This window comes from Coregonus lavaretus (genome assembly GCF_964263955.1).
Source record: "Coregonus lavaretus genome assembly, chromosome: 31".
In the NCBI taxonomy this organism is placed as follows: Eukaryota; Metazoa; Chordata; class Actinopteri; order Salmoniformes; family Salmonidae; genus Coregonus; species Coregonus lavaretus.
Genome location: NC_140018.1, coordinates 34,119,881 through 34,143,244, shown reverse-complemented (window position 1 = coordinate 34,143,244; position 23,364 = coordinate 34,119,881). Strand labels below are relative to the sequence as shown.

The 23,364-nt window shown below is 44.3% G+C and overlaps 1 protein-coding gene across 1 annotated transcript in view; it reads left to right on the top strand.

Moving 5' to 3' along the window:
* Nucleotides 1–2,751: 2,751 nt before the first annotated feature.
* The window catches only part of LOC311107110 (potassium channel subfamily K member 3-like), a gene marked incomplete at its 3' end in the record, with an annotated part of 81,124 nt that continues 60,511 nt past the window's right edge, over nt 2,752–23,364 (top strand). The window contains exon 1 of the mRNA XM_084149587.1: nt 2,752–3,046. Within this exon, the coding sequence (XP_084005713.1) occupies nt 2,764–3,046 (283 nt within the window). The 5' untranslated portion in view covers nt 2,752–2,763. The remainder of the gene's footprint in view (nt 3,047–23,364) is intronic.

Genomic DNA, 23,364 nt, shown 5'->3' with positions numbered 1-23,364 from the left:
TTTGACGGTGGGGATGGTGTTCTTGGGGTCATAGGCAGCATTCCTCCTCCTCCAAACACGGCGAGTTGAGTTGATGGCAAAGAGCTCGATTTTGGTCTCATCTGACCACAACACTGTCACCCAGTTCTCCTCTGAATCATTCAGATGTTCATTGGCAAACATCAGACGGCCCTGTATATGTGCTTTCTTGACAAGGGGGACCTTGCGGGCGCTGCAGTATTTCAGTCTTTCACGGCGTAGTGTGTTACCAATTGTTTTCTTGATGACTATGGTCCCAGCTGCCTTGAGATCATTGACAAGATCCTCCGTGTAGTTCTGGGCTGATTCCTCACCGTTCTCATGATCATTGCAACTCCACGAGGTGAGATCTTGCATGGAGCCCCAGGCCGAGGGAGATTGACAGTGTTTCTTCCATTTGCGAATAATCACACCAACTGTTGTCACCTTCTCACCAAGCTGCTTGGTGATGGTCTTGTAGCCCATTCCAGCCTTGTGTAGGTCTACAATCTTGTCCCTGACATCCTTGGAGAGCTCTTTGGTCTTGGCCATGGTGGAGAGTTTGGAATCTGATTGATTGATTGCTTCTGTGGACAGGTGTCTTTTATACAGGTAACAAGCTGAGATTAGGAGCACTCCCTTTATGAGTGTGCTACTAATCTCAGCTCGTTACCTGTATAAAAGACACCTGGGAGCCAGAAATCGTTCTGATTGAGAGGGGTCAAATACTTATTTCCCTCATTAAAATGCAAATCAATTTATAACATTTTTGACATGCGTTTTTCTGGATTTTTTTGTTGTTATTCTGTCTCTCAGAATAACCTTTGGATGATTTCAAATGTAATCTTTAAATTAATCATTAATATGTTGGATTCATTTCTACATCTCAAAAATCTAAGTTAAATAATAGGACTAAATCAAATCAAACTTTATTTAAAATATAATTTAAAGTTTGATTCGATTACATTTAGTCCTATTCTTTGATTTTTATGTTTGGTTGAGATGGAGACGTGAATCCAACATATCAATTATTCATTTGTTGCAAACTGGATATTGAATTGTGTTTAATTGTCAACGCAACCAAATATCAACATTTGAAGGAGATTTATCTTCTGTTTGGATAGTTCCATCTGTGCCACTGACTTAGTCTGGCTTAAATTCATGTTTCCATCTCAACCAAAAACCTGAGTTAAAGAATAGGACTAAATCATATCAAACTTTAAATGTTTGATTTGATTTAGTCCTATTCTTCAACTTTGATTCTTGGTTGAGACGGAGATGTGAATCCAACATTTAAATTATGAATTTGTAGCCAAACTAAAATATGTTGACAAACAAACACAATTCAATATCACTTTTGCAATACAGTAAATAGCCCATTAACTTGTTTACAAGTTTTAAAAAATGATATGTTGGATTCATGTCTCTAACTAAACCAAAAATAAAAGTTAAAGAATAGGATTAAGCCAGTGGCTGAGATAAAACTATCCAAACATTAGATATCCTTTAAATGTTGATATTTGGTTGTGTTGTCAACCAAACACAATTCATTAATATTTGTATAATACAGTAACTAGCCTAAAGTTAAGGTTTTCTTACAAACTAATGTAACAGTAGTTATTCAACCTTAAAATGGTTAACACATCCATGGTCACATTTTCGGGTCAGCCTACTGTAACTATAAGTGTCTTCTTATGTAATCATAGAAAGCCTGCATGTTCAGGAAAGCATGCAAAGGTCACAGGTCTGTGGCAATCTTCACAATTGCTGTTCAAATCTGTGCAGAATCTTGAACAGCAATGATCACTTGCACTATGTACTTTTAATGTAATCTCAACACCAATCCAGGTCATTTGGTTGTGTTACTACAGATGAAGCACAGGTGATAAGTATAAATACAAAATATCTGACATTGTATTTTCATTTGAACTTTGTTTACAATAGATGACAACCATTGGAATTTGGTTGTGCTGTTAGATGGTTTACACCATAGTGATAACACATTGGGAATTCAACAAACTTCTGGCTGTTTTCTTTAGTGGGTGAATAAAGGTTGGCATCTCATTGATCAACGTCTCAACCAAATATCACCTCTCCACGTTGAAATGACTTGGTGTGACCAGTGGGATGTTTTTTCCTATAATGCAATGTCCAACAACAGCACTATTTTATCAAATGGTGATATTATCAAAAAACTTGCCGTCTACAGTACATTTACATTTTAGTCATTTAGCAGACGCTCTTATCCAGAGCGACTTACAGTTAGTGAATACATATATTTTTATACTGCCCCCCCGTGGGAAACGAACCCACAACCCTGGCGTTGCAAACGCCATGCTCTATCAACTGAGCTACATTCCTGCCGGCCATTCCCTCCCCTACCCTGGACGACGCTGTGCCAATTGTGCGCCGCCCATGAGTCTCCCGGTCGCGGCCGGCTACGACAGAGCCTGGATTCGAACCAGGATCTCTAGTGGCACAGTTAGCACTGCGATGCAGTGCCTCTGCTCTCTGCAGACATACGCACAGACCCTGAGCACGCACACTCAGAACGCATGCAGTGGGAGGGGGGTTCGCAGTAGGAGTGGGTGGTGCTGAAACGAACAGCTCCGAGAGTAAATGTGCGCTTCGGCAAATAAGGTCATCAGAGAGCTTTCATCGCGCCACTGTCCCTGTCTATCGAGACAGCCTAGCCATGAACCAGCCGAGCTCCCCATCATCAAGATCCGCGTTCAAACTTTTGGAGCCCGTTTACTCACCTTGACCATGAAGAGACAAAACGTGAGGACCCTCGCTCTCATCATTTGCACGTTCACCTACCTGTTAGTCGGCGCGGCTGTCTTCGATGCCTTGGAATCTAAGAAGGAGAAGACCCAGAAGAAGAAAGTGTACGACCGAAAACAAGAGCTTATGAACACATACAATCTGTCTCAACTCAACTTCGATGAGCTGGAGAGGGTGGTGTTGCAGCTGAAGCCTCACAAAGCCGGGGTACAGTGGAAATTCGCTGGATCTTTTTACTTTGCAATCACGGTGATCACGACCATAGGTAAGATTTGTTATACCAGTGACGTCTTGCATTTGAATGTGTTGCACAAATCAAAGCAAACACCTTAGTAGCCTAGGCTATGAAGGCTGAAGATGACATTTAGTCCATCACGTTTCATGCTATTTTTAGTTGACAAACAATCACATTTGCTTCAGTCTATTAGGCTATTATTATTATTATTATTATTATTATTATTATTATTATTATTTGCATAGGCTTGTCTAAAGCAAACAGACACATTTACAATGAGGTTACAGAATATTTCTAAATGGTTGATTGGTATGAAACAGAGCAACAGCCTTTTGGGGGCCCTAAGCGACATGTCGCTCCCCCCCCCCCCCCTACAATTCTACACATTTTGTCATGAGGTGAAGAGAAGATTTAGCAATTTTACCATGGGATAGAGAGAAACATGGGATAGAGAGAAACATTTGCAGTTTACAGCAAATTTTCTGCAAATCTACACATTTTGTAATAGGGTGGAGAAACATTTTTGCAGTTTTCAAGCTAATTTCCTGCAATTCTACACATTTTGCCATGACTTATGCCATACTACTATGATATCTGAGTTAGAGTGACTAACAAAATCAAAGTGTGGCCCCCTGGAGGTCAGGGCCCCTGGGCATGTTCCCTGCATGCCCGGTCGCTAACTCGACCATTATAGCTGGCTAGACAAAACATTGTTTTTTCTGAGATGAGCTAATTGAGTGACTGACATAACAAGAGAAAAACTGCTGATGCACAACCAAATTTAGAAATTGAACCTTGTCTATTCAACTATTCACCTTGTGTATTCAAATAGTTGAGACCCTATTTAAAAAAAAGATAAATGTACACTACCTGTCAAAAGTTTTAGAACACCTACTCATTCAAGGGTTTTTCTTAATTTTTACAATTTTCTACATTGTAGAATAATAGTGAAGACATCAAAACTATGAAATAACACATATGGAATCATGTAGTAACCAAAAATGTGTTAAACAAGATTTGAGATTCTTCAAATAGCCACCCTTTGCCTTGATGACAGCTTTGCACACTCTTGGCATTCTCTCAACCAGCTTCACCTGCAATGCTTTTCCAACAGTCTTGAAGGAGTTCCCATATATTCTGAGCACTGGTTGGCTGCTTTTCCTTCACTCTGCGGTCCGACTCATCCCAAACCATCTCAATTTGGTTGAGGTCGGGGGATTGTGGAGGCCAGGTCATCTGATGCAGCACTCCATCACTCTCCTTCTTGGTAAATAGCCCTTACACAGCCTGGAGGTGTGTTGGGTCATTGTCCTGTTGAAAAACAAATGATAGTCCCACTAAACCCAAATGGGATGGCGTATCGCTGCAGAATGCAGTGGTAGCCATGCTGGTTAAGTGTGCTTGAATTATAAATAAATCACAGACAGTGTCACCAGCAAAGCACCCCCACACCATAACACCACCTCCTCCATGCTTTACGGTGGGAAATACCAAAAATCTCAAATCTGGACCAAAGAACACATTTCCCCCGATCGAATGTCCATTGCTCGTGTTTCTTGGCCCAAGAAAGTCTCTTCTTCTTATTGGTGTCCTTTAGTAGTGGTTTCTTTGCAGCAATTCGACCATGAAGGCCTGATTCACACAGTCTCCTCTGAACAGTTGATGTTGAGATGTGTCTGTTATTTATTTGGGCTGCAATTTCTGAGGCTGGTAACTCTAATGAACTTATCCTCTGCAGCAGAGGTAACTCTGGGTCTTCCATTCCTGTGGCGGTCCTCATGAGAGCCAGTTTCATCATAGCGCTTTATGGTTTTTGCGACTGCACTTGAAGAAACTTTCAAAGTTCTTTAAAAATTCCGTATTGACTGACCTTCATGTCTTAAAGTAATGATGGACTATCATTTCTCTTAGCTTATTTGAGCTGTTCTTGCCATAATATGGACTTGGTCTTTTGCCAAATAGGGCTATCTTCTGTATACTGATTGGCTCAAATGCATTAAGAAGAAAATAAATTCAACAAATTAACTTTTAAGAAGGCACACCTGTTGAAATTGAAATGCATTCCAGGTGACTACCTCATGAAGCTGGTTGAGAGAATGCCGATAGTGTGCAAAACTGTCATCAAGGCAAAGGGTGGCTATTTGAAGAAACTCAAATATAAAATATATCTTGTTTAACACTTTTTTGGTTACTACATTTCTTGGTTACTACATGATTCCATATGTGTTATTTCATAGTTTTGATGTCTTCACTATTATTCTTCAATGTTGAAATTAGTAAAGATTAAGAAAAACCCTTCAATGAGTAGGTATTCTAAAACTTTTGACCGGTAGTGTATATATATATATATATATATATATATATATATATGTGTGTGTTTTTGTTGGGGGCCCTTAAAGGTTGCTTATGCCTAGGGCCGGCCTGGTTATGAGAGTTTGCAGTAGGTTTGTAAATCATTAAGATTTTTTGACTGGACTTTTTTTGACTGGACTTCTCTAAACAGTGCTATGGAGTATGTCTTACAAAGCAATCCATCACCACCGCAGAACAAATATTATCTTTAACAGGTTGCCATCATAATCTTCGCAAGAGGCGTTGGAATAATGGCTGTTCAGTGGTATCAGGTGCAAATGTTCAGCCTAACCAAAGCATGGTCTTATAAAAGTCTCAACAGGTAATAGTCTATATGTTAAACAAAATCATCTCAACATAATATTTAGGTATGAAAGTTGTTTCTACTGCCAAAAGAGAAATGTAGACTACTTGATGGGGAAATACACTCAACTTCATCCCTCACACATCTCCCAGTATCACCTTTTATCTCAAGTAAATACAATGCACCATCTGCAGAGTTGGGTAAATCAACTTAATATTGTAATATAGCTTTTGATCCCACCCACCCACACACACACACACACACACACACACACACACACACACACACACACACACACACACACACACACACACACACACACACACACACACACACACACACACCACCCTTATCTTTATACCTCACCCTCACTTTCATTTCCTGGCTCTCTCTCACACCCCAACCCCTCCATACCATCACCCTTATCCCCAGCCTCACCCCCAGCCTCCGGTTCCCACCTCCGGCTTGGCTCCGTATTGGGTGACTTGGGGCAGTTGTGCCTGGTGACCCAGGGTGGTGATAACCCTATCACATGTAGAGGACTAATTGCATGCAAACACGATCCAGGCAGCTGAAACCGCATGCTGTAATTGTGAACCCAACGGCTAGCAGTGACACAGTGTTTGGCTTTTCAATTCGCCATTAACTATTGATGACAACACCAGAGCTGCACTGTTCAACTGGCCTCTCATCCACACACCTCCTCTTACAGTATATTGTATAGTGTACACACACACACACACACACACACACACACACACACACACACACACACACACACACACACACACACACACACACACACACACACACACACACACACACACACACACACAACACACACACAAACAAACACACACACACACACACACACACACACACACACACACACACACTGCATAACCTGGAAACACTGACCAAAAGTTCCTCAAAATAAAAGAAATGGCCATTCACTTAATATGTCTTTTTTTTGTAAACCACAGTGTCTTTATATGGAGTAATTGCGGTCCGGACAAAGCAAGAAATGAAGATATTAGCTTTATAATGAGCTTTATTCTTTATCTTCAGTAATTTATATCAGCGTTTCCCAAACTCGGTCCCTGAGACCCCAAGGGGTGCACGTTTTGTTTTTCCCCCTGACACTACACAGCTGATTCAAATGATCAGAGCTTGATGATTAGTTGATTATTTGAATCAGCTGTGTAGTGCTAGGGCAAAAACCAAAACGTGCACCGCTTGGGGTCCCGAGGACCAAGTTTGGGAAACTCTGATTTATATAGACTGATGAAAGAAACATAGAGTATGCATCAGCATCATGTGAAGCATCATTGTTATTTTCTGTAGAATCTGTAGAATGACTTTCCAGATGATGAGGTCAGCATGTTTAGCCTTTATTTATATACAGAACCTTTATATGTCTGGGTCCTTGGCATCTATTCACTATAAGGATCAAGGATAAAAGCAAAATGGCAGCAAGTGATCCTTTGTAAACGCCTCTGAGAGGACATCTAAGTATGGCCATGGAAAATATTTCAGTGAACCTCTCCACATTTATGATAAACCCATAAATCTGGTGAACAAAACAGGGGGAGTGTCTTCCTCTCTTGAGTAAATCTCTGTTCCGTTCCCCCTGAGAGACCCATTTCTCAAAACGACTCAAATCATCCTGACATATTATTAACCTGCTAAAGATCTACATTATGTGTTTCCGCCATTGGAAACAGTCTCAGTATCCACCTCCTGAGAAGGATTGGCTCCAGCATGTTACTAATAACTCAGTTTAAATGCCTGTCTGAAGCAATGAAGTGAGAGAAGACATGAAGGGAGTAGAGGAGTAAGTCTAAGTCAGGCTGCTAGCAGGAATCAGACTTCCCTCTGCTGATACCAGTGTTGTGTTCGAGACCACCTAAAGCGAGACCGATTCAAGACCAAGACCGGAGCAAATCGAGTCTGAGTCAAGACCAAGACCGGCAGGGGGCCGAGATCGAGTCAAGACCGAGACCGGAAGGGGGACAAGGGGTCCGAGACCGAGTCAAGACCGAGACCAGAAAAATGCCAGTCCAATTCAAGACCATGATTGTAATTTTGCCAAATCACCAACATAATAAGAGTTCAAAATGTCCAGTATTTCTGTGTTCATATTTCAGAAGAACATATGGATTTTTTAGACATTCAAAATAGTGAAAAAATGCATGCTGAGGGAAAACAGAGCCACTATTACTAACCCAAACACAGTTGGGAACAATGGGCCTTCTACGCCTTCAGAGAAGGGCTAAGGATTATTATAAAATAATGATTATAATAATATAATAATAATGATTATTTTTATTATTTTCAATGATGTTCTGATTTAATCTCTTCAATTTGTGTGGGAAAGGAAAGGGTTAACACTGAAGAGAAATAAATATCCATTCAGAATTTTTCTTTTGTCTCTGGGGAGATAAATCTAGCCAAGTCAGCCATTGGCTAGGCCATCAGAAGCTAGATAAAGGCATCTGCCATTGAACCGTATTAGGGCAAAATGTTGGAGTGACAGTGGAATTAACCAATCACATTTTGACTTAATGGGTGGGACCGTTTTTACAAAAAGTATGTAAACTTCTGGCTTCTTGAAGGCCAACAGGTCAGTGTGCAAAAGCGAGGATGTCACAAATGCTGATGTGGATGCGGTGTAGGAGTCAGGCGCAGGACACAGAGGCTCAGTCAAAACGACTTTACTTAAGACTGAATAGCGAACAAAAGCAAACGGCCTCGAAAACACAGGAGGCAAAACGATTACGCAACACAGTGTGTAAAAATACTTGTTCCATAAATAGAACAAACAGATACATCAACGGACAGGCGGACAACAACACACAACAACAAACAAAACCAAAGGAAACTTATAGGTGACATAATCAATACGTGATATGGAACAGGTGCACTAATCAGACAAAACCAAACAAACATAGATAACATCAAACGGTAGCAGCTAGTACTCCGGGGATGACGAACGCCGAAGCCTGCCCGAACAAGGAGGAGGAGCAGCCTCGGCGGAATCCGTGACAGTACCCCCCCCTTGACGCGCGGCTCCAGCCGTGCGCCGACCCCGGCCTCGGGGACGGCCAGGAGGACGTGGAGCAGGGCGCGTAGGATGACTACGATGGAACTCAGTCAGGAGGGATGGATCTAGAATGTCCCTCCTAGGCACCCAGCACCGTTCCTCCAGACCGTACCCCTCCCACTCCACGAGATATTGTAGACCCCCCCTCCGACGTCTCGAATCCACGATGGACCGGACTGAGTACGCCGGAGCCCCCTCGATGTCCAGTGGGGGCGAAGGGGTCTCTCTTCTCTTATTCTCCTGGAGTGGACCAGCTACCACCGGCCTGAGGAGAGACACATGGAATGAGGGGTTAATGTGATAGTCATTAGGCAGTTGCAACCTGTAACACACCTCATTCAATCTCCTCAGGACTTTAAATGGCCCCACAAACCGCCGGCCAAGCTTCCGGCAGGGCAGGCGAAGGGGCAGGTTTCGAGTCGAGAGCCAGACTCGATTTCCAGGGGCGTAGACTGGACCCTCACTGCGGTGGTGGTCGGCGCTCGTCTTCTGCCTGCGGATGGCCCGCTGCAGATGTACGTGGGCAGCGTTCCACGTCTCCTCCGAGCGACGAAACCACTCATCCACCGCCGGAGCCTCGATCTGGCTCTGATGCCATGGTGCCAGAACCGGCTGATAACCTAACACACACTGAAAGGGGGTCAGGTTAGTAGAGGAGTGGCGGAGAGAGTTCTGAGCCATCTCTGCCCAGGGGATATACCCCGACCACTCCTCCGGCCGGCCCTGGCAATAGGATCTCAGAAACCTACCCACATCCTGGTTCACTCTCCCCACCTGCCCATTACTCTCCGGGTGGTAACCCGAGGTAAGGCTAACCGAGACCCCCAAGCGTTCCATGAACGCCCTCCAGACTCTAGAGGTGAATTGGGGACCCCGATCAGACACTATATCCTCGGGAACCCCGTAGTGCCGGAAGACGTGGGTGAACAAGGCCTCAGCGGTCTGTAGGGCAGTAGGGAGACCCGGCATTGGAATGAGACGACAGGCCTTAGAGAACCGATCCATAACGACCAGAATAGTGGTATTCCCCTGAGAGGGGGGAAGGTCCGTGACAAAGTCCACCGAGAGGTGATACCACGGCCGTTGTGGAACGGGCAGGGGTTGTAACTTCCCCCTGGGCAGGTGTCTAGGCGCCTTACACTGCGCGCACACCGAGCAGGAGGAGACATAAACCCTCACGTCTCTAGCCAATGTTGGCCACCAGTACTTAACACTAAGGCAGTGCACTGTCCGGACAATACCTGGATGTCCAGAGGAGGGTGACGTATGAGCCCAATAGATGAGACGATCACGGACCTCGAGCAGCACGTACGTCCGACCCACTGGACACTCTGGGGGAGTAGGGTCGGTGCGTAACGCCCGCTCAATTTCCGCATCGACCTCCCATACCACCGGTGCCACCAGACAAGACTCCGGCAGTATGGGAGTGGGCTCAATGGACCTCTCCTCTGTGTCATTCTGCCGGGACAGGGCGTCTGCCTTACCGTTCTGGGACCCTGGGATGTACGTGATCTTAAAAACGAACCGGGTCTGGAACATGTTCCACCTAGCCAAACGAGGGTTCAATCTCCTCGCTGCCCGGATGTACTCCAGGTTACGATGGTCAGTCAGAATGAGAAAAGGGTGTTGAGCCCCCTCAAGCCAATGCCTCCACACCTTTAGGACTTGAACCACGGCTAACAGCTCCCTGTCCCCTACGTCATAATTACGCTCCGCCGGGCTGAGCTTTTTAGAATAAAAAGCGCAGGGACGGAGCTTAGGAGGCGTGCCGGAGCGTTGCGACAGTACTGCCCCAATACCGGCCTCTGACGCGTCCACCTCTACCTGGAACGCTAAAGTGGGGTCCGGGTGCGCCAGCACCGGAGCCGAAGTGAACAGGTCCTTAAGTTTACGAAACGCCCTGTCCGCTTCAGCCGACCACTGCAAACGCACCGGGCCCCCCTTCAGCAGGGACGTAATGGGAGCTGCCACCTGTCCAAAACCCCGGATAAACCTCCGGTAGTAATTGGCAAAACCCAAAAACTGCTGCACCTCTTTAACAGTGGTTGGGGTTTGCCAGTTACGCACGGCTGACACCCGGTCAATCTCCATCTTCACCCCTGACGCGGACAACCGATGACCCAAGAAGGAGATGGACTCCTGGAAAAACAGACATTTCTCTGCCTTGACATACAAGTCATGCTCCAACAGCCTACCCAACACTCGGCGCACCAGGGCTACATGCTCGGCTCGTGTAGCAGAGTACACTAGGATGTCGTCAATGTACACTACCACTCCCTGCCCATGCAGGTCCCGGAAGATCTCGTCTACAAATGATTGGAAGACTGAAGGAGCATTCATTAACCCGTATGGCATGACAAGATACTCATAATGACCTGAGGTGGTACTAAATGCCGTCTTCCATTCATCTCCCTCCTTAATGCGCACCAAGTTATAAGCGCTCCTGAGATCCAGTTTTGTGAAGAAACGCACTCCGCGTAATGATTCAGTCATACTCGCAATCAGAGGTAGAGGGTAACTGTATTTCACAGTGATCTGATTCAGACTACGATAATCAATACACAGGCGCAAACCTCCATCCTTTTTCTAAACAAAAAAGAAACTCGAGGACGCAGGGGAAGTGGAGGACCGTATGTATCCTTGTCTCAGGGACTCAGCTATGTAGGTTTCCATAGCCGCCGTCTCCTCTTGAGACAGAGGATACACATGGCTCCGCAGAAGCGCCGCACCTGTCTGGAGGTTTATCGCACAATCTCCCTGTCTATGAGGTGGTAAACGCGTCGCCCTCGTCTTGCTGAACACGAGTGCCAAATCCTCATACTCAGGGGGAATGTGCATTGCGGGCACTTGGTTCGGACTCTCCACCGTGGTCGCCCCAACGAAAACACCTAAACATCGCCCAACACACTGGCCAGACCATTCCTTGAGCGCCCTCTGTTGCCACGAAATGGTGGGGTCATGGGTGATTAGCCAAGGAAGCCCCAGCACCATGGGATACGCAGGTGAGTCAATGAGGTACAACTGAATAATCTCCTCATGACCCCCCTGCGTCTTCATCTTCAGTGGCGCTGTGACCTCCCTAATCAACCCAGATCCCAACGGGCGGCTATCTAGGGCATGGACAGGAAAGGGTGCATCAACTGGCAGGAGGGGAATCCCTAACTTAGAGCAACATTTCCGATCAATAACATTCCCAGCTGCGCCTGAATCGACTAGCGCCTTATGCTGGGAATGAGATGCAACCTGAGGAAATACCACAGGTATACACAAGTGAACAACAGAGAGCTCTGGGTGAGTGGGGCGCCTACTCACCTGAAATGACTCCCCAGTGCGCGACCTGTTGCCTCGATTCCTTGGAGACCCTCCCCAGCACCTAGCCGCAGTGTGTCCTCCACGGCCACAGCTGGTGCAGGGGACGGCCCCCCTCGGGTTCTCTCTCCTACTTTCTCTAGCTCCAGCACCCCCGAGCTCCATTGGGCTCGGCTCGGAGGTGCTGGGGGATGGAATGGACGGCCCCATCTCGGAACGTCCGCGGGTGGCCAGCAGGGTATCCAGTCGGATGGACATGTCCACTAGCTGGTCGAAGGACAGATTGGTGTCCCTGCAGGCCAGCTCTCGACGAACGTCCTCACGCAGGCTACGCCGATAGTGATCGATGAGGGCCCTCTCATTCCACCCCACATCCGCCGCTAGAGTCCGGAAATCCAGGGCGAACTCCTGTGCACTCCTCTTCCTCTGTCGGAGGTGGAACAGACGCTCCCCCGCCGCTTTACCCTCAGGAGGGTGATCGAAAACTGCCCTGAAGCGGCGGGAGAACTCCACGTAGCTGGTGGTGGCGGGGTCTATTCCCCTCCATTCGGCGTTGGCCCACTTTAACGCCTTGCCTGAGAGACAGGAGATGAGGGCGGAAACGCTTTCGTATCCCGAGGGCGCCTGGCCGAATCCCACTGGATTCCGGAGCTGGTCTGGTGGGGCTGGCCGATGGTGGTGGTAACGTAGGAGGAGGTGTGGGCACGCCTCCCCTTTCCCATCGGCGCAGGGTGTTCATTGCCTCCTGCATGGCGGAGCCGAGTTGCTGGATCATGGCCTCCTGGCAGCTGACCCGATCCTCCAGCGACTCGGTCGCCGCCGCTGCTCCTGCTGACTCCATGAATGGTGTGTTGTTCTGTCACAAATGCTGATGTGGATGCGGTGTAGGAGTCAGGCGCAAGACACAGAGGCTCAGTCAAAACAACTTTACTGAATAGCGAACAAAAGCAAACGGCCTCGAAAACACAGGAGGCAAAACGATTACGCAACACAGTGCGTAAAAATACTTGTTCCATAAATAGAACAAACAGATACATCAACGGACAGGCGGACAACAACACACAACTACAAACAAAACCAAAGGAAACTTATAGGTGACATAATCAATACGTGATATGGAACAGGTGCACTAATCAGACAAAACCAAACAAACATAGATAACATCAAACGGTAGCAGCTAGTACTCCGGGGACGATGAACGCCGAAGCCTGCCTGAACAAGGAGGAGGAGCAGCCTCGGCGGAATCCGTGACAGAGGAGTAGTTTTCCCACGGTCTAGTTAGCAAGCTTTTGCTGTCGGCTAGTTTGCAGCTGCTGCAGCAAGTGTTATCAAAGAGGTTGTTGTTGCTAATTTGTTAGCTTCTCCCTTTTCAATAATAACTTTCAACAAGAAGTTAAGTTTCAAAGTGGAACTGTGTTTTGTATTGCAGCGCGCTTGCTGTTAGCCATCTCTTTGAAAATAACTTATGTGTGTGAAACATTGTTGCATTTGAAGTGGAACTGACAGCATTTTAACAACATGAAATCTTGTTAAAATCTGTTCATATACACCCCCAGGAAGAATATGACACTTTTAAAAACTTTTTCTGACAAGCGACCACTTTGATATGGTCATTTCCACGTTAATAAATTCTTAGAATGTTTGGGAATTACATATACTAAGGCATTTGTGAAAATTCTATAGCAATATACAGACATCTGTCTTATTCAGGACCGGAGTCTACACAGAGCGGTGCGCTATAGCCAATCAGAGCTATAGTAGGCCTTTATACAAACAAGCCATTTGCCACACGGGCCTGCCATCATTCACTTTGAACTGGATTGTGTGTTTACAGGCAGTTGCAACAGTCATTAGAACGCATTGGCCAAAAGCCACAAAATACACCTGAAATGGATTTCTGCAAATATGTAAACACCAGGGGAGTCCTCTTACATTTGGGAACTTTACAGTCCTATTGATCAAACAACCATGAAAAGGTAGGCTCTCTCTCCCTCAGTTATGCACATCAACAACAACAAGATAAACAACTAATGCTAGCCAGAGCAAGATGAGCTAAAATCTAACGAAGGAACATTAGATAAACCCTCTCAAACCTTTTCAGCTAGTTGGCCATCAAAATTCCACTGATAAAAGATGGGGAATTGTAGCCTCCTCGTCTTTCTGCAACTGGCCTGCCAATGCATGCTTGTCCCAATCAAGCACCCAAGCTAACTGGATAAAGTTGTCTAGCTTGCTAGCTAGCTACTTCCAGACACAAATGAGAGAACACATCACTCTGACCATTTTACTCGCCATAGCAGAGCTGGTTAGGCTGTTTACATGTTATCTAGAGCATTCTTGACTAACTATTACTTTTTTTGTCTATGTTTACTGACACCGATCATATTCAGTGGGTGTTGCATGTTCGTAAATTCAACAGTTGTTCTGCACTCTGGCACAGTGATCTGAAATCGGAGTAGATAGCCAGAGTGAATTTGCAAACGCAAGAGATATGCTAACTGGACAAGAGTCGTACAAGTTCTTGCTAGCTAACCAAATGACATCTGCATCTCTAGCTGTGTATAGCCACCGAAAAATGATATGAGGGGAAATAGTCAGTCACCCACCCACTCCTCCAATAGCATGACATGACATCCTTCTAGCAGCTAGCTAGCTATCTAGCTAACATTAGGCTCCGTGTTTTTAGCTTGCTACATAAATAGATATGCTAGCATATTAGCCACGTTATTACTGACTTTTGATCATTGCCCTTGCTAGTTTGATTGTATTGACATTCCCAGCCTTAGTTACATTAGTCAGTTTTTGTCCAGAATATTGAGTCATTGAAACTGAAATAGTGCATCCCGAATGGAGGCAGCAAACAATGTACCAGGCCAGCTGTGATTTACAACCTGAAAGCAATATTTTTTGGACTACCAAGAAATGCATAGGTGAATTATATGAATCATGCATTGAACTGCATCCATCTATTCTGCCAACAAGGCCTTAGTGGACATCATGGAACATTGAGTCAAATAGAACCTATTTTTAAAAACTCTTATGAAGTTGGTTTTGTAGCATAAACTGTGCATTTCATATTTTTGACTGATATTCCAAATCAAATCAAATGTTATTCGCCACATGCGCAGAATACAACAGGTGTAGACATTACCGTCAAATGCTTACTTACAGCCCTTAACCAACAACGCATTTTTATTTATTTATAAAAAAGTAAAATAAAACAACAACAACAAAAAAGTGGTAAAATAAAATAACAGTAGGGAGGCTATATACAGGGGGCTACCGGTGCAGAGTCAATGTGTGGGGGCACCGGTTAGTTGAGGTAGTTGAGGTAATATGTACATGTGGGTAGAGTTAAAGTGACTATGTATAAATAATTAACAGAGTAGCAGCAGCGTAAAAAGATGGGGTGGGGGTGGGGGGGCAGTGCAAGTAGTCCGGGTAGCCATGATTAGCTGTTCAGGAGTCTTATGGCTTGGGGGTAGAAGCTGTTGAGAAGCCTTTTGGACCTAGACTTGGCGCTCCTGTACCGCTTAGCAGAGAGAACAGTCTATGACTAGGGTGGCTGGAGTCTTTGACAATTTTGAGGGCCTTCCTCTGACACCGCCTGGTATAGAGGTCCTGGATGGCAGGAAGCTTGGCCCCAGTGATGTACTGGGCCGTACGCACTACCCTCTGTATTATGATTGTCTGTTTGTTTCATATCTGCAAAGTAGTTAAAACGCTTTCAGATCCACTTTAAACTTTAGGTCACCGGTTACTTTGTGGGCTAAACTTGAAATGTTTTTTGCAATGTGAAGTAGTTGTTGTACATTTCGATTGGGAAATGCTTAATGGTTGTGTTTTTGTACTGCTTATCCTTTAACATCATGCTTTTTGTGACTGCTGTCTTATATCAGCCCTATGCAGTGGTGTAGTGGTGCTTGGAGAAGTGGGTATACTCAAACTTTGCCAAAAAGTTCCACGTGCTTTGCAATTGTGTAGGCTATATTGTGCATGATTTCTCTATTGTACTACATCATTGATAAATCGTATACCTCCACTACACTACTTTGATACGCATCAGTAGGGATTAAAAAGTGAGTTTACGCAATGCTCACTGAAAATAAGTGGGTATACATATGGTGTACGGCTCGTGTACACTAGCACGCGGTAAATTGCCGCGTGCCGCTTCGGCCGCCCAGAGTGGCTCACTTGTGGGCATGCTGGCAGCATATGGCAGCATATAGCAGCACGTTCGATTGTGCGTTAAAAATTCAGCATAGCAAGTTGTATGAAGGTCTGGTTATTAAATGGGTAAATAGTTTAATCCATTCTCCATTTCATGAATATATTCACAGGTAAATAGTAATATGCTCTAAACCGCTCTGGTGACAGACTTTGCTGCCCTGTTTCCAATCGTCCACATGGCTAGGAGAACCTATTCAAGTAAGTAAATACATTTTGAAAATGTAAAAAAACCGATGTATTATTAGCTAACTAGCTACAGTGCATGCTAACTCAAATGAGCTGCTAAAGTAGCTAGCTAGCAATCAAGCCAACTTTACATACTGTATAGATAGCTAAGTTAATTAAATTTGACCAGCTACCTAACTTCATATTAGCTAGCTATCTTGATGTATTTATCACTGTAAAAAACAAACTCCAAATGCATTAGTAGGTAGCTAGCTAACAGCCATGGAGGAGGGTGAAAGGATAGCAGCCCCATCTGTCAAAGTGAGAGAGTAGGCTATTCTGGATAGGGCAGGTACTTTTGTGTAGTTCCAGTCCCTAGAAGTGAGGACAGAGATAATAGTAACATAATATTTAGTGCGGTCTAATTTGAGCATAATGAAGTCTGTTTCTTGTGAGGTTTTCTGTCCTCAAATACAGAGAGCTGTGAACGCCTGTCTGCAGATGAAGAGGTCCCAATGAAGAGCAATGGTTCTCAGTCCTGGTCCTAGGGTTTGAAAGGGGTGCACATTTTTGATTTTGCCTTAGCACTACACAGCTGAATCAAATTATCAAGTCATCATCAAGCTTCAAGTGGTATTTATGTATTCATTTCTGATGCTATTCTTGGTATGATCCTGCTATTGCCACATGCTACACATGCACGTGTGTGCACATGCATCTATCTATCCAATGTTATCATGATTTGTTATAAGGGATAATATACTTTAGTAATCCACAATGACCTGGTGATGTAAAAGTCTAATAATGACATTCTTCCATTTTCCTACAGATACCTTGTAACTAGAGATTCCTTCAAAACGATAGCCTACAGTTACCGTGTAAGGCACTGCAAGGTTGGGTGACCAGGGCCACCTGGGACTGCCTCCTGGGGGAATTCAGGCGTGTGAAGGCTACCTGTGTCCTGCATAATTTAATGAGGACGGACACGAGGACCAGGAGGGGATCTGCAGTTTGCCGCCATGTGCCAGAGGAGAAGTCTGATGCTCTGCAGGATGTTTCATGGATGGGGGCCAACAACGCAGCACGGGAGGCAATCCATGTGCGGGAGATCTTCAACACCATAGACTACACTACGCAAAACAAAATGCTCTTTTAAGAGCCATCCACATTGCAATTAGCGTGTTCTTCCATTTACTTAACTATGTCAACTGCAGTTATTCAATTCCCAGTTTCTCTCCTTTTGATTTCTACTTCTCAGGTGAGGGGGCTGTTCTGGTAAGGGTGATGTCTGTACAAAAACAAAACAGACTCTTTTAAGAGTCACCCATATTGAAAACATGTAGAACAATTAGACACCCTATAACCCACACCTACACACTCGTATATCAATCTGATTGATGGGTTGTGTTGTGCAGTAAGCAGGCTCAGGTGTATAACTGTGGCTCCTTCCACCTTCAAAGAATAGGCAAGAGGACCAACTATGGAGAATAGTAAGACACTTCATTATTTATATTTATATATCTACGCTATATTGTTTGTCCTCATGTGTCTGTGCATGTTTTTCAGTATAATGTACTCTGCAGCCACTTAGTTTGGACACCAGGTGAGACCACACACACATATTCCTGTTGAACATTGTCTCTTTAACTACCTTATTTTCTCAATAACAGTCTCTCTCCTTCACTTCATCCCTCTCCCCCCTTCTCCCTAAATCCTCTAGGTTATATCAGCTGTGTCGGTGAACCCCTCCCGCATCTGAACTGGCTGACACAGAGGGCACAGCATGATCAGAGGTGAGAGGTCACTTGGTCGGGTCAACAGGAAGTATTATTAAAGGGATGCTTTACATTGAAATACAGGGAGATGTAGCAGTCCCAGAGTTTATGATACAAGGTCAGTTTTACATTTCACCTCCTGATGATTATGATGACTGACAGTGTTAGAATAAAAAGAACACAACGCTTAATCATGCTATCTCTTTCTCCATCTGTCATTCATCTGCAGGTATGTTTTGATGTGAGAGAGGGTGCCAACCCCCAGTCCCATCATCGCCACCTCACCCGCTCTTAAGATAACCTTGAGGCCAGCTGGGGGCCCAAGGCTGGTTAGGAGACACCGCTAGAGACACTATTATGTAATTGTGATGAACTGAGAGAACATTAAGTTTAGTAGCACTGTAATCCATTAATCATATGCTGCCTTCCCTGCTCCTCTGTTCTTACCTCTTTCCCTTTCTGTCTTTTACACTCTTTCTCACACTTCTCTCCCCACCTCCTCTTTCTTCCTCTGTTTTTATAATGCACACCAGATGTTCATGGAAGTACAGATTTAACTTGTATTTATCATATAATATTACAATTAGAATATTTATAATGCATGTATTATGTATTTTTAACACTTGGGATAATTAACTGTCAATAAAGCGTTTCACATTCTCTACTGGTTGAAATTAAGTCTCATTTGATGAAATACTACACCTATCCTGTGTCCTCAGATAAATGCAGATGAAGAAAATTAGATAGTGAGATGAACCGGTTTTAGAGTATTTACATGATGCATAGGAAGTGTAGTGTTCCTGTTTTCTAAATTCTGTTTCTGTATATATGAATTACAAATCAGCCTTTAACTAGTTAAATCATGTTTGTAGTCAGTTGCATAGTTACAATGTGTAACCATTGATGTCCCAGGACCAGGATTGGTAAACACTGTTGAAGTGTATAATTGTAATACATACATGCAGACAGTGTTAATTAAAAGACTGGAGTTTGATACTCCTGGTATTGGATATGACTGAAATAGAATGTCTCAAGGTAGAGTACATGATCAGTGAATATATTCAATGTACAGGCTACAATGTGGGGAAATCATTCTTGGTAATAGCTACATGTATATACGACTTGCATCCTTGGCACAAAGTTATATTATATTCTACTCCATCCATAGGCTTCATTAATGTCATTCAGACTGTTTTGAAGTTGATACAACTGGCTATGATAGCTGAGGTTCATAGCTAGGTTCTGAACTAATATTTATACCAAACGTTTTAGGGTCCATACACAGATCGGCTACATAGCTAGCTACACATCCATAGGCATACAGGTATTTTTATCCTCCACTGCACAATAAGCAAGAAAATAGTTAGCTAGCTACAGTGAGGGAAAAAAGTATTTGATCCCCTGCTGATTTTGTACGTTTGCCCACTGACAAAGAAATGATCAGTCTATAATTTTAATGGTAGGTTTATTTGAGCAGTGAGAGACAGAATAACAACAAAAAAATCCAGAAAAATGCATGTCAAAAATGTTATAAATTGATTTGCATTTTAATGAGGGAAATAAGTATTTGACCCCCTCTCAATCAGAGAGATTTCTGGCTCCCAGGTGTCTTTTATACAGGTAACGAGCTGAGATTAGGAGCACACTCTTAAAGGGAGTGCTCCTAATCTCAGCTTGTTAGCTGTATAAAAGGCACCTGTCCACAGAAGCAATCAATCAATCAGATTCCAAACTCTCCACCATGGCCAAGACCAAAGAGCTCTCCAAGGATGTCAGGGACAAGATTGTAGACCTACACAAGGCTGGAATGGGCTACAAGACCATCGCCAAGCAGCTTGGTGAGAAGGTGACAACAGTTGGTGCGATTATTCGCAAATGGAAGAAACACAAAATAACTGTCAATCTCCCTTGGCCTGGGGCTCCATGCAAGTAATGACACAAGTAATTTTTCCAACAATTATTTACAGACAGATTATTTCACTTATAATTCACTGTATCACAATTCCTGCCGGGTCAGAAGTTTACATACACTAAGTTGACTGTGCCTTTAACAGCTTGGAAAATTCCAGAAAATGATGTCATGGCTTTAGAAGCTTCTGATTGGCTAATTGACATCATTTGAGTCAATTGGAGATGTACCTGTGGATGTATTTCAAGGCCTACCTTCAAACTCAGTGCCTCTTTGCTTGACATCATAGGAAAATGAAAATAAATCAGAGAAGACCTCAGAAAAAGAATTGTAGACCTCCACAAGTCTGGTTCATCTTTGGGAGCAATTTCCAAACGCCAGAAGGTACCACGTTCATCTGTACAAACAATAGTACGCAAGCATAAACACCATGGGACCACGCAGCCGTCATACCGCTCAGGAAGGAGACGCGTTCTGTCTCCTAGAGATGAACGTACTTTGGTGCGAAAAGTGCAAATCAATCCCAGAACAACAGCAAAGGACCTTGTGAAGATGCTGGAGGAAACAGGTACAAAAGTATCTATATCCACAGTAAAACTAGTCCTATATCGACATAACCTGAAAGGCCGCTCAGCAAGGAAGAAGCCACTGCTCCAAATCCGCCATAAAAAAGCCAGACTACGGTTTGCAACTGCACATTGGGACAAATATACTTTTTGGAGAAATGTCCTCTGGTCTGATGACACAAACTGTTTGGCCATAATGACCATCATTATGTTTGGAGGAAAAAGGGGGTAGCTTGCAAGTCGAAGAACACCATCCCATCCGTGAAGCACGGGGGTGGCAGCACCCACATGTACATATTACTTCAACTACCTCAACTAGCCGGTGCCCCCGCACATTGACTCTGCACCGGTACCCCCATGTATATATAGCCTCCCTACTGTTATTTAATTTTACTTCTGCTCTTTTTTTCTCAACACTTTTTTTGTTGTTGTTTTATTTTTACTTTTTTTGTTAAAAAGAAATGCACTGTTGGTTAAGGGCTGTAAGTGAGCATTTCACTGTAATGTCTGCACCTGTTGTATTCGGCGCATGTGGCCAATACAATTTGATTTGATTTGATTTGATCATGCTGTGGGGGTGCTTTGCTGCAGGAGGGACTGGTGGACTTCACAAAATAGATGGCGTCATGAGGAAGGAAAATTATGTGGATATATTGAAGCCTCAAGACATCAGTCAGGAAGTTAAAGCTTGGTCGCAAATGGGTCTTCCAAATGGACAATGACCCCAAGCATACTTCCAAAGTTGTGGAAAAGTGGCTTAAGGACAACAAAGTCAAGGTATTGGAGTGGCCATCACAAAGCCCTGACCTCAATCCTATAGAACATTTGTGGGCAGAACTGAAAAAGTGTGTGCGAGCAAGGAGGCCTACAAACCTGACTCAGTTACACCAGCTCTGTCAGGAGGAATGGGCCAGAATTCACCCAACTTATTGTGGGAAGCTTGTAGAAGGCTACCCAAAACGTTTGACCCAAGTTAAACAATTTAAAGACAATGTTACCAAATACTAATTGAGTGTATGTAAACTTCTGACCCACTGGGAATGTGATGAAAGAAATAAAAGCTGAAAGAAATCATTCTCTCTACTATTATTTTGACATTTCACATTCTTAAAATAAAGTGGTGATCCTAACTGACCTAAGACAGGGAATTTTTACTAGGATAAAATTTCAGGAATTGTGATATTTCTAAATGTATGTGTATTTTTTATTTATTTTTGCTGGGTAGTACTACACTGTTGCAGCAAGAAACACAGCCATTTTGCTGCTCCTGCGATAACATCTGCAAATCTGTGTACACAACAAATAAACTTGCTCCCAAGGATGAACCAGACTTGTGGAGGTCTACCATTTTTTTTCTGAGGTCTTCTTCTCAGAACGCGTGTATATAAACTTCTGACCCACTGGAATATTGTGATACAGTGTATTTTAAGTGAAATAATCGGTCTGTAAACAAATTAAATCAGTTTTACCTAATTTCTACCAGCATGTCACATGTGCAACCAGAGGAAAATAAACTCTAGACCACCTACGCCCTCAGACGAACCATTAAACAGGCAAAGCATAAATACAGGACTAAGACTGAATCCTACTACACCGGCTCTGATGCTCGTCGGATGTGGCAGGGCTTGCAAACTATTACGGACTACAAAGGGAAGCCCAGCCGCGAGCTGCCCAGTGACGCGAGCTTACCAGACGAGCTAAATGCCTTTTATGCTCGCTTCGAGGCAAGCAACACTGAAGCATGCATGAGAGCACCAGCTGTTCCAGACGACTGTGTGATCACGCTTTCCGTAGCCAATGTGAGCAAGACCTTTAAACAGGTCAACATTCACAAGGCTGCAGGGGCCTTGTGAATGTTGACGGATTACCAGGACGTGTACTCAGAGTATGTGCGGACCAATTGGCAAGTGTCTACACTGACATTTTCAACCACTCCCTGACCGAGTCTGTAATACCTACATGTTTCAAGCAGACCACCATAGTCCCTGTGCACAAGAAAGCGAAAGTAACCTGCCTAAATGACTACTGCCCTGTAGCACTAACGTCAGTAGCCATGAAGTGCTTTGAAAGGCTGGTCATGGCTCATATCAACACCATCATCCCGGAAACCCTAGACCCACTCCAATTCACATACCGCCCCAACAGATCCACAGATGACGCAATTTCAATCGCACTCCACACTGCCCTTTCCCACCTGGACAAAAGGAACACCTATGTGAGAATGCTGTTCATTGACTACAGCTCAGCATTCAACACCATAATGCCCACAAAGCTCATCACTAAGCTAAGGACCCTGCAACTAAACACCTCCCTCTGCAACTGGATCCTGGACTTCCTGACGGACCGCCCCCAAGTGGTAAGGGTAGGCAACAACACATCTGCCACGCTGATCCTCAACCAACACGGGGGCCCCTTAGGGGTGCGGGCTTAGTCCCCTCCTGTACTCCCTGTTCACCCACGACTGCGTGGCCAAGCACGACTCCAACACCATCATTAAGTTTGCTGACGACACAATAGTGGTAGGCCTGATCACCGACAACGATGAGACAGACTATAGGGAGGAGGTCAGAGACCTGGCAGTGTGGTGCCAGGACAACAACCTCTCCCTCAACATGAGCAAGACAAAGGAGTTGAT